The sequence below is a fragment of the Vipera ursinii genome (assembly GCF_947247035.1).
Source record: "Vipera ursinii genome assembly, chromosome: 3".
NCBI classification, from domain to species: domain Eukaryota; kingdom Metazoa; phylum Chordata; class Lepidosauria; order Squamata; family Viperidae; genus Vipera; species Vipera ursinii.
The window spans coordinates 20,029,783-20,041,792 of NC_139516.1; the positions used below are offsets into that span (position 1 = coordinate 20,029,783).

Here is a 12,010-nt window from a genome sequence, read left to right on the forward strand (position 1 = left end):
CATTATACTGATGTCTGCATTCATGGATAATTTATCAAACCTTGACTTGATGACTTACGTTGCCACCACCACCATCCCATTTCAAGTTGATATCATAAGGAAAAGGTGTACAGGGACTGAGTCCACTTCTGTGAATTGGTAAGCCAACATTCCAGTCCAATATTATATTTGTAGATCACTATTATCTAGAACAGGGGTAGGCAACCTCGGCTCTTTTATGACTCGTGGACTTCAACTCCCAGAATCCCTGAGCCAGCATGGCTCAGCTTGGAAACCTCTCCCTTTCCCCTCAGCATAGCTGACTTGGGTATTCTGGGAGTTGAAGTCCACAAGTCATAAAAGAGCCGAGGTTCCCTACCCCTGGTCTAGAACATCATTTTTTTCTATCCTATCCTGAATCTATTTTCTTCAGAACCAGAATAAAACCCTGTAATTTGCCAAAGATGTACTTCTAAATGTGAGCCTAACTGCATTATTGTTAGCATTAATCCTGGGTATGACTTCTATCACTTTCATTCCCATCATCTCAGTACAATGGGTGTTTATTCAGTTCTCCACCACCACCACCAATAAACAGTGAGTAAACCGGAAGCTATAATCAAAGTTACTCCATAGTGAGCCAACATCGGCCTGCAAATATAGGTGGTTGTCGTAAATCATGCTTACCCAAAAATTATTTTAAGTACCTCACTGGCTGTGTTCATTGCTTAACCTAATTTACTAAATAAACCAAAGTTGCTGGGTTTACACTATGTGCTAAGCAGAAACCATAGTTTACACACAATTCATTGAGCCACAAAGAAACTAATTACTTTTTAATAAGTTATATGAATTTATCTGTTGAAAACAGTAGCACTGATTTTTCAGTGCATAGACATAAGATCAAAATGCCAACTGTTGTTTTGTTTTTCATTCCCAACCTCAATAAAATAAAAACAAATTATGTAACTTCCCATATGAAGCTAAACATACATTCCTTTTAATTGAGCTCATTTCAGTGGCTTGCACACCATTACAGCTCCCTGCAGGAACAACTGTACAGTACTTGCCAAAATTGTGGAAACCTTTTGGGAAAAGAGTACAGTAGAAATGTCACCTTTTGTTAAGTTTCCACCAATTTTTCTTCTAATTTCTTTATAACTGTAGCCTTGTTCACTTAATAATACAATTTTACATCACTTTCTGGGCAACCAGTCAACTCTTTGCACCATTACTTTAAGTGTATTACGTTTTAATGAATGCAGCTCACTAAATGAAAGACCACCAAAAAACCCAACCAACTTGATAGCAACACCATAACACACTGACAAAATGTCCTCCTCTCAGCTTCAATACATGACATTAGTAATTGAATCCTACTGTGATCTGATTGGCTCATTGCCAAAACAAGATGACACCTGATTGGCTCTCTAAACACTCATGCTCATTGGCTACTATCAGATGAAGGAAAGCTACCTGATATCAACCTAAGCAAGTTGTGTTTCCTTTTTCTGGTTATTTGGCTATAACTTTTCATAGAATACAGTACGGATAATTGAACAAACTTTGTTGCATTACATTCTTGGTTAAATTATCTTTCCATTGATATATAATTTTATGGTACTACTCCCAAAAAAAAAAGTGGTGTTAGTAGCCATGAAATCTCAAAAATACAGTTTTCCCAAAAGGTTTCCACAATTTTGGCCACTTCTGTATCTTGGTTTTCCCATGCTTTTCACCTTTACCACACAAATGGTGGAGAAGCCCAGCAGTCCTTCTCTGCATGTTGCCGACACAGGAATGATCTAACCACATTTTTCTCTTCAGGTGGACCGATGAATTCATTCTTCATTTTGGAAGTACACAAATTGCCTTTCAAAAGGTGGAGGCAACCTTGCCAGGAGACGTACTGGAGATCCAGCAATGTTCACATCATTTTCATGTGCATTTGATGTGCAACGTGCATGCTAATTTGCCAGAGGTCAATGAAAGGAGGGGTGGTACTAACGTTTTTAATGTGCTCTCCCTGGAGATCTTTCTTCTCTAAAGCCAAGCGAATCATATTTGAGATACACCTTAAGCAATTCTAATCTTCACTTGTAAATAAAGCCTGCTGTGTGCGCTGTTGAACATTTGGCCCACTTTAGCATACATTGTGTCTGGCTTTATTTATCCCAGAGCAAAAATAACAACAATAAAAAAAACTGGGCGGGCTGAGAAGATCAGCAGTTTGGTTCTGAAGCTTAAGATGTCTTCTTCCCAAGCTTCCTGCTTTTGCTTCCTTCCATGGATTAGCCCTGGATTCTTCTAAATCCCTAAAAGTTGGCCATTATCCAGTGGGTGACAGATTTGCTCAAAAACCAAGGTCTCACATTGCGCTGGCCAAAATGTAGTTTGTCTGGTTTTGCATGAGGGTGTTGCTATTTTAGTTTGATGCTGTGGTTTATGAATCAGAATGTTGTGAAATGCAGGTTGTAGCTTATTTAATAAACCAAGTTTAAACCAACAATGGCTTAGTAACAATGCGTATATCCAGCCTAAATCATTCCATGTTAGGATTTTTCATCTTCTCTCTGTATATAATCACTAGATGAGAAACGAAGGCCCAAAATAAAACCCCCAATAAGATGATAAACAATGCTATGAAAGATTTTGCCACAAGGAAATTGACTAGCTTCTGAATTCATTGTTCATTCATTCATTCATTCATTCATTCAATTTCTATAACTGCCCAATTCAACTCTGGGTTTTAGTGACAATTTAGTGACCAAGTGGCAATTCTAAAACTATAAAACAATTTTTAAAAAATTAAAACAATAAAAACATTTGCTTTTATAAAAATATAAATAGCAGCCATGATGACTGATCAGCTAAAAGTAAAGTCAAGTAACAGGGGCCTTAAGACATTCCAAGCCCCAGGCCCAAGTTTTTAAAGCTTTGCAAAAAGCCAGCAGGGTTGGGCAATTCTAATCTCTGAGGGGGAGAATATTCCATAAGGTAGGGGTTGCAGCAGAGAAAGCCCATCTTCTAGTTCCTGCCAATCAACAATCTTTGGCTGATGGGACCTGCAACATGCCCAATCTGTTGGATTAGATTGGACTGTCTTTATTTTTTTTTATTTTAATTCAATTTATATCCCGCCCTTCTCCGAAGACTCAGGGCGGCTTACAAGCTTAGCAGTAGCCTTCATTCTATGTATATGCCTGCTTATTAGGGCTTTCGGCCCCCCCCCAGCAGCATTATTACAAAGTCAGCTTAATTGCCCCCAACAATCTGGGTCCTCATTTTACCTACCTCGGAAGGATGGAAGGCTGAGTCAATCCTGAGCCTGGTGGGATGCGAACCTGCACTAATTGCAGGTAGCTGGTGTTACTTAAGGAGGCATTAGCCCACTGCTCCACCAAGGCTCTTTCCATGACAGTCCTTCAGGTAACCCCTCCCAAGCTATGCTGGGCTTTAAAAGTGACAACCACTACCTTGAATTGCACCCGAAAATACATTGACAGCCAGTACAGCTCACGGAGTAGTGGTGTTACATGTGCCATGTAGCCGGCACCATTTATTACCCATGCAACAATTTTGCACCAGCTGAAGTTTCTGAATGCTCTTCAAGGGCAGCCCCATGCATAGCATGTTACTGTTATCTAAGCAGGTGGTTACACGGGCCTGGGTAACAGCAAGAAAGGCTTCCCCTTCCAGGAGTGGGCACAACTCATTCTTTGGCCTAAAAATAAATCCCACTCAGTACATCGAAGACTTACTCTCAAGAAGAAGGTATGGTGCAACAGCACCCAAACAAGCTTGGGTAATTTATAGCTACTGATTTCAAGATATCCACCACATATCAGATTAGAATATTCTGGCACTTCTAGTTAAAGTTATTATATATCTTGCATACTGATTTGTCAAATAGAACACAGCTGATGAAATTGTTTGAAAGTAATGCACATCCAGAGGAAAGAAAGGGTTGCTTTTCCCACACTGTCCAATTGCATAGTTGCTCTCACTAGAATGGATTTTTGTTGTTCGGTAAGTCATATCTGACTCTTTGCAACCCCATGGACCACAGCACGCCAGGCTCCCCATCCTCCCATCTCCCAGAGTTTGCCCAAATTATGTTCATTGTGTTGCTGACCCTACCTAACCATTTCATCCTCTGCTATCTCCTAGGACAGGGGTCTGCAACCTTGACAACTTTAAGACTTGTGGACTTCAACTCCCAGAATTTCTCACCCAGCTATGCTATGCTGAGGAATTCTGGTAAGCTGAAGTCCACAAGACTTAAGAGGTTGTCAAGGTTGCAGACCCTTGCCCTAGGAGAATGGACGGTGGTAATTCACCATACCCCCCCACCTTTAGAGCAAGCTCGTTCTCTGAATTGAATGGATATTTATGTACTTACTGTGTTTATAATCTGCTCCAATTAACCACAACTTGAAGCAGTGAAAACCCAACCGGTCTACCCAGGTAAAACCATATGCCAAAGTCCAAACCAATGAAACATATAAGAGGCAGACGGTTAGACACCTGCTGGAATAATGTGGTTTTAATTTTTTTTCTAAATACAAGAGGATGGGCTATTTTCACATATGGGATAGGGCGTTGCAAAGAGCAGAGCCTGCTGCTGAGGCCTGTCACATGGAGTCACCCAGAGTTGGCTGAAAGATGAGCGGCTATGTAAATGTTTCATATAAAATACAGGTAGTTCTCGATTTGCAACCACAATTTATGTTGCTAAGCGAGGCTTTTGTTAAGTGAATTTTGCCCCATTCTACGACCACACCATTCTTGCCACAGTTGTTAAGTGAACCACTGCAGTTGTTAAATTAGTGACATGGTTGTTAAGTGAATCTGGCTTCCCCATCAACTTTGCTTGTCAGAAGGTCACAAAAAGGGGATCACGTGACACCGGGACATTGCAACCGTCATAAATATGAGTCAGTTGCCAAGCGTCTGAATTTTGGTCAATGGACCATGGGGTTGCTGCAATGGTTGTAAGTGTGAAAAATGGTCATAACTCACTTTTTCGGTGCTACTGTAACTTTGAACTTTCACTAAATGAACTGTTGTAAGTCGAGGACTGCCTTTAAATAAATGTGGTCTGCACCTATGGACCTGAACAGGCCCCTCTCTAGTTGTTCAAACCAATCAGGCCGATTCCATCTCAGCAAGCTGTTGCCTGATATAACCCCACTATAGCAACATGAGGTTTTTCAAACTGACGGCCACAGTGAGTTTATTGGCCTCGTTCTCCCCTATCCCGATTGCAAATCCTGGAATTTCTACATCACATCTGAACAATATTATGGGATCATATATGTACAAGCGCACACGTTTACAAGCAGTTGAGTATCCAGCCTAAAATGTTAATTTGTGCCATAAATCAAACATCTTTACCTCATTATTAATTTGATGCATATTTTGGTAATTATGAGCATGCTTTAAAGAAAAACAATATTGTGCATGGTAAACTTCACAAGATTAAACAAACCACATTGCATTTCTAACTCTGTTTTTGCCGTTGTTATTTTGGAAAGTTTTGTAAAACACTAAAATGATATGGCAAAACTCAGAAGCAACCTATAACTTTCACTGCTACCACATAAAAACTCAAGAGTTAAACAGTGAAATAAAATAGTGGTTTATTTAAGCAGATTTAAACAATAACTTTGTGGTTTACTTCATACTATTAAACATATGCCCAATCCCGTATTTTCAAAGTATAAAGCCATTCTGTAAATTGATTTCCAAATGTTTAAGTGCTGTCTAATTTTAAGAACTGTGCTTGCTTCTTTTTTCTTTTTAATTCTCGTGTCTTCTTTTTGTGATTATTGACCAAAGATCAATAACTTGTTTCAGATTAATGACTGAAGCTGAAATTCAAATTACAAATATGTTCTTATTTAAGGAATTATGGGTCTGCTAACATTGAGCGTACAAAAGAATGACTATAATACATTTTCAACACAATCATCCTCTCACCCCCACGTACACAGTCTTTCTGTTGCTTTCACAGTCCATTATTGGGGATATCAGCAATACTAAAATAGACAATTGACAGAGTGGTATTTTCTGGATTTTACTTGGGAAGCAGATCAGACAGCCACATTTATTTTATAAAAGGCTTTTTTCCCCTCAAAAGTTAAAATGGTGGTGGACAGTAGTGACAACTTTGAGTTGCTGAAAATTAAGTAATGTAAGCAGACACGTCCTACCTAAACTACTACTGTGTAGAAGGCATTTTCTTGTTGGATAAATATGGTAAGCTATACTGAACCATAATGCAAAAGTAGGCATAAACATAACAAATAAATTAACTGCCCTATTAATTGCATTTACATTCGGTCTTGAGACTACTCCCACAGTGCTTCTAATAATTTGCTAATTAAGCTCTTCTAAAAACATATTAGTAATTTTCTCCATTTAATTCCAAGAGCAATCGCAGAGTATAAAAAAGGAAAGGATCTTGTAGATCTTACAGATTAAAAGACTAGCAGATTCATTGTAGCTTCACATTTTTATAAAGTTGAGTCTACTGCATCAAAACTGGTGTTCCACAATGATGGATCACTATCTCATAACTATTTGGAGCTTCCTTACAGAAAGAAAACAAGATCTAAAGAAATGATGAAAGGGAAGCAAGAAAACGTCCTAAACAAAATAAGTAATTTTAGTCATTTTTAGGAAGCAACTTTTCTGTTGCTGCAATTGAAAAATCAAACTTGGGGACTCTGAATGCCTTTTGCAATTCAGACTATGCTACTCAAATTACAAATGTACAAAATTCAATGAACAGTATTTCATATGGAATAGGACACCTGTTCTTGAGCACAGCTCGTAAAGTGGGAGATAATCACAAAAGACTAAAGAATAATTATGTGGTATGCTTTGGACTCAATTATTGTATCACTTATTTAAAATACTGAAATAAGCAAGGGGTGTTTTTAAGAACAATAAAAAAACCAGAATAGGAAGCTCTTTTGAGATTTTGCCCCTTTTTATTTTAATGAAACCAGACTGCAACCAAAAACCACAATCTTGAAAGTTACTTTAGGTATGCCCAAAGATTTTCATACACCTAACAAATATCTGCTCTCACCCCTATGGAGATCCAAATATGATATTGCGAACAATTTTTGCTATGCAGCATAAGAATTACTATTCAAGAAATACTGGTCTTAAAAACCTGCTAGGCAGAGTGAACTAGTCAATCTGTTCTTGGTTTGTGGCTGTGTTCTATTTCTAGGAAATCAGTATCTGAAGACAAAGATGAAAATGAAAATCTTCAAAACTAAGAGAATTTTTTTGTAACTACAGAAACCAACATACTTGATGCAGTTATTTAAGCTTTAAAAAATTATGCATTCACAGTGTATTTTACAGGTACAACATAGACTTTGGATTTGTTTTCAATTATCAGACTGAGCTTAAGATTGTACATGTTGGAGTTAGTCCTACTGAACTGTATTTTGCTATTACAAAACCAACTTTGCATTCATTCAAAAGTCTAGTGGTTTCAATAGGACTTAATGAATGCCAACTACTTCTCAGAGTAAGAGAAACAGCGACTGAACTGGATAAATGTACTCCAGCTCAGATTCAAGAGAAAATATTTCATGGTACTTTAAAAGTGGATTAATTAGCCTAGAAAAATATATTTTCATGTTTTTTGCAGAAACCTGCTCTTGACCTACATAATGAGTGGAGAAATCTCAATATTTTATAATACACTCCTTAGAAAATGGCACATCAATCAGCAAAAAAGTATAAACTATCTTACCTAGTCCTATCCAAGATTCCTGGGAAAAAGGCTATGGAGGTTGCAGAGACTGATATTGGGAGGGTCCTTAAAACCATGGTAGATAAAAGTCAAACTCCATTCCTCCGTAAGGCAATCATTACCTGTTGCTAATTAAAACAGTTACATCAGGAAGACATGTATTCAGAGATGCTCCTTGTTCTTCTAATTTTGTGCCCAAAGGACACCAGAATTCAGTCTCCCAGTTTCTATTCTGATGTTTTAACCACTATGTCAAACTGGCTCTTATGAGAAGAGTCTAGAAGTACTTACAAAAGCTCAGCATGTGAGAAAATGCTGATTAAGTTCATTTTATCTAGGCCTTCAAGATACATACACATACAATGAATTCCAGGCTCTGTTAACATTTTACAAGCGGCATAAATGCAAGAAGTAAACTATAGAAAGCCAGGAATGTCCAGATTCCAAAGAAACCCTTCAGGCTATCATCACAAGCACATTCACAACTGTCTTCACTAGCCTCCATTCACACATGCAATCCTCTATATACTAACAGCAGTGGAACTTAGGAACCATTAGCAATAAATAAAATAATGGGAAATGGAGTACAAGTAATACAGGTGTGCAAGAGAACACTGAAAATCTGGAAAGAGCCAAAGGCTGAAGTTAATTGCTTTTGCTTTGTAGCTGCAATTAACACAATTTGCATCTGATTTAATACAGCAAATAGCAAATGCTAGGCTGGAAGACATGGATCACACTTGAACTGCAACATCTTTCTGCTAGTTTATTCTAAACAAACGGGCATTATTCCAGTTTTTCAGGACTTTTAATAAGCAAATTATCTGAACTCCTAGAAGCATAACATCTGTTCTTTAAAAGCCAAAAGATCCAAGAAGCAGAATGAATCTATTTCAAACAAAACAACTGCTTATCTGGTCTGGCATTCTACCTGCCTTCTGGAATTCCTATGCTATGGATTTTTTTGAAAAAGTTAGAAGCTATAAAACAGTTTCTTCCATTTTTTTGCATGTAGATTTATTACAAAGAAAAACTCACATTAGATGAAATATATTTTTATGCTTTTTAAAACTATAATTACCTAAATATTCCTTTTTTAGTAAGCTGCACAAGTGAAATGTATTCTCCCTCCATCAGGCACAATAGATAAGAAATGACAGGTTAAAGGCACATTATGTTTTTCATCACAAATTTTTACCACTTTCCAATATCTCACCCCAATTTGTAGGGATGCTCAGATCCATATACAATAATTAGAGAAAGGAAGAGAGCGGTTAAAAGCATTTTTGCTCCAATTCTTTTCTAACAATCTCATTTGATTTTATTAAACACCCTCAAAACCAAAGGCTTTGGAAGAAATCTTCCTTTCTTTAAACTGATGGGATGACTCCTACTTGTATTACTGACTCCAGATCCCCCCTCCCAACTCTTGCAAAGGAAAAGAAGGTACAACATTAGGGATGTCAGCAACTTAAAAATAACAAAATCATTTTCCATCCTAGCAATAAAGTTTTATTAAAATTGTTCATTAATGCTTCATATGTAGCAAGAATGCATAGATCCCAAAATATACATACGTCTTTTTCCTTATAGAAATAGATCATTCTTTATAATAAAAAAAACACAGTAGGAACATCTTTAACAGATTACTCAATCCATGACTGACAGTTACATGAGGTTGCATCATGTATAGCTGGTGTTCCCAGCCATGTTTAAAAGATTGCATCATTCTGAACTCTCTTCTCTCCTTTACGGTATATATATATATTTTAATTTAAATAACACTAAGCACTCACTCCCCCCCACCCAAAAAAAACCCTTTGCAAAGACAATCATATTGGATATTAATTAAATGGCTTCTTATGTTGAGCTTGGTATTGGCTTTTTTTTTCCTTAGAAAAAAATAAGGAAGTTGAAAAACTATGGATTCCTCCATGAAGTCGTGCAGAGATCAATAGAAACCGGCCAGAGAACTCCCCCCGCCAGCCGAAGGAGTCGTACTGCAAGAAGCTTGTGGCGGAAGGTTTCTCCCATCATCAGAGTGCGAATTAAAGGCCAAAAATATAATTTATATATATATATATATATATATATCTTTATGTATTTATGCAAACCCCTCGGGACTTTCTATTTGCAACCCCCTCCGACCCGTGCTAGTCCTGAAAAGAAGGACAGATGCCCCCACTAGATTCCACCCTTTCTCCCCCCCCACACACACACACCGCTTCATTCCTTCCCGGAAGCCTCCCCCAACCCTCCGCCTGCCCAAACCACAGAGTTGTTTCCAGCGGCGTCCAGCTGTTCGGGGTCAACGGGAAGGGGAAAGGCTAGCAATGTCCGGAGGAGGCCAAAAGCGGCTCGGGCAGCTGTTTGAACAAGTTCCTGAGGGTGCTGAGTTCCCGGGACAGCTGCTCGACTTTCTTTTGGAGCCTCTCGTTCTCGGCCGTCAGTTCCAAGACTTTGTGCTGCGTCTCCAGATTGCGCATCTTGGCTTTGTCGCGGCTCTTGCGCACGGCGATGTTGTTCCTCTCGCGGCGGATCTTGTACTCCTCGCTGTGTTTGTCCACGCACTTCTTGGACTTGTTCTTGCCGCTGCCGCCGCCGCCGCCGCCGCCGGGGCCTGCCGGGTAAACGGCGCCGCCACTTCCTCCTCCGACCGAGGCGGATTTCGAGGAATCGGATGGGTTCGGGGTGCCGGGAGGGCTCGAGGACGAAGAGGTGGAGAGGTTCCCGCTGCTCCCGCTCGGCACGGACTGGTAGCCCAAATAGGAGCGGACGGTGCTGCCGTAAGGCGAGGACATTCCACCCAGGCCGGGCCCTGCTCCTCCTCCTCCGCCGCCGCCGCCGCTTTCTTCCTTGCGGGCCCCTTTGCAAGAATCCAAGTGCTCGAAGACCGGCTCCACTTTGGTCTCCACCATCTGCGGCGGGAAGCAGCCCAGCAGCGACCCGGCTTTATGGTTCTGTCCGACGCCCGGGTGGTGGCTGTGTCTGCTTAGGCTGATGTAAGCGTAGTCGGGGTGCTTCTTCCCGCCGCCTTTATAGTCCTGCTCGGAGAAGAGATCGGAGAGGAAATCTTGGCCGCTGCTCCCGCCGCTGCTGCTGCAAACAGGCTCAAAGTTGCCCCCTGCTGCCGTGGAAGGAGGCGGCGGCTGTTGCTGCGGCGGCGGCGGCGGCTGTTGCTGCGATGCTAAAGGGTCCAGGTAAGGGCTGAAGTCGATGGCTCTCTCGTGATCCCCCACGGTGAGCTCGGTCATGGAGCGGGCCCCCGCCGCCCGGGGGTGCAGCTTGTTCAGAGCAGCCAGACAGTCCGCCTCGTAATAGAAATTAGCCACTTCCATGGATTTAAAGGCCGCGGGCTGAAGGGGGTGGCATGCCTGATCCCAGGCTACCAGGCGTTGCATGAAAGCAAAAGGAGGGGAGCGGGGGGGAAAAGGGGAACCTCGGCCACCAGCGGCCCCCCTCCAATGCCTCCAGAGCGGGAGGGCGGGGACGTTGCAAGCGCCGACCGAAGAGACGCCGGCAATTCCTCTCTGCCTTCTCGACGGCTCCTTGAAACTCCCGTCCGAAAACCAGGGGAAAAGGGGCTTGGGAGCCCCTTCTTTTTTTAAAAAAAAATAAAAATAAAATAAAACAAACTCGCGAATTGCTCCTTTAGACGCTGCTGCAGCTGCCGCTGCCGCTCGAGCGCTCTAGCCGCGGCTGGTTCCTCGGGACCATTTGACGGGAGGTGTCGTCGAGTCTCCTCCTCAAGTCGCTGGACTTGGGAAAGTTCCTTTGCTCTCGGTTTATTTATAGGGGCGGAGCAGCGCGGCGAGCAAAGAGAGAGGGAGAGAAAGAAAAAAAAAGAAGAAGAAAGAAATTTTAAAAAAAAATAACCAAAGAGGTCATTCGCCGCCTGTCTGCTGCGCGTTCCGGCGCACGGAGAGGGGCTCGCTTGCTGGCTCCAGCCTCAAAGTCGGGCGTTCGCGAAGCGTCTGTGTCTCCCGGAGCCTTGGCCATTCATAACAAGGCGACACCACGGCGCGATTCGGGGAGGAGCAGAGGAGGTGGGAGCTGGGCTGGTTGGCCCGGGCTCGCCGGAGGGGAGGGGCGTCTTTGTAGCCGGGGCAAAGTTGGGTGTGCGTGTGATCTTTCTCTTTAGCCTAGCCCAGGGGTCGGCAACCTTGGCTCTTTTATGACTCGCGGACTTCAACTCCCAGAATTCCCGAGCCAGCATAGCTGGCTCGGGAATTCTGGGAGTTGAAGTCCGCG

The 12,010-nt window shown here is 41.6% G+C and overlaps 1 protein-coding gene across 1 annotated transcript; it reads right to left on the bottom strand.

Annotated features, from left to right (window-relative positions):
* Positions 1-8,545: 8,545 nt before the first annotated feature.
* CEBPB (CCAAT enhancer binding protein beta) lies at positions 8,546-11,799 on the bottom strand. The gene has a single exon (XM_083360370.1). The coding sequence runs from the start codon at positions 11,158-11,160 to the stop codon at positions 10,087-10,089; it is 1,074 nt and encodes a 357-aa protein (XP_083216496.1). The 5' UTR covers positions 11,161-11,799; the 3' UTR covers positions 8,546-10,086.
* Positions 11,800-12,010: the final 211 nt, after the last annotated feature.

Bases quoted from the DNA above. Each gene is read 5' to 3' on its own strand.
- CEBPB (XM_083360370.1), bottom strand. From the start codon at position 11,160: ATGCAACGCCTGGTAGCCTGGGATCAGGCATGCCACCCCCTTCAGCCC.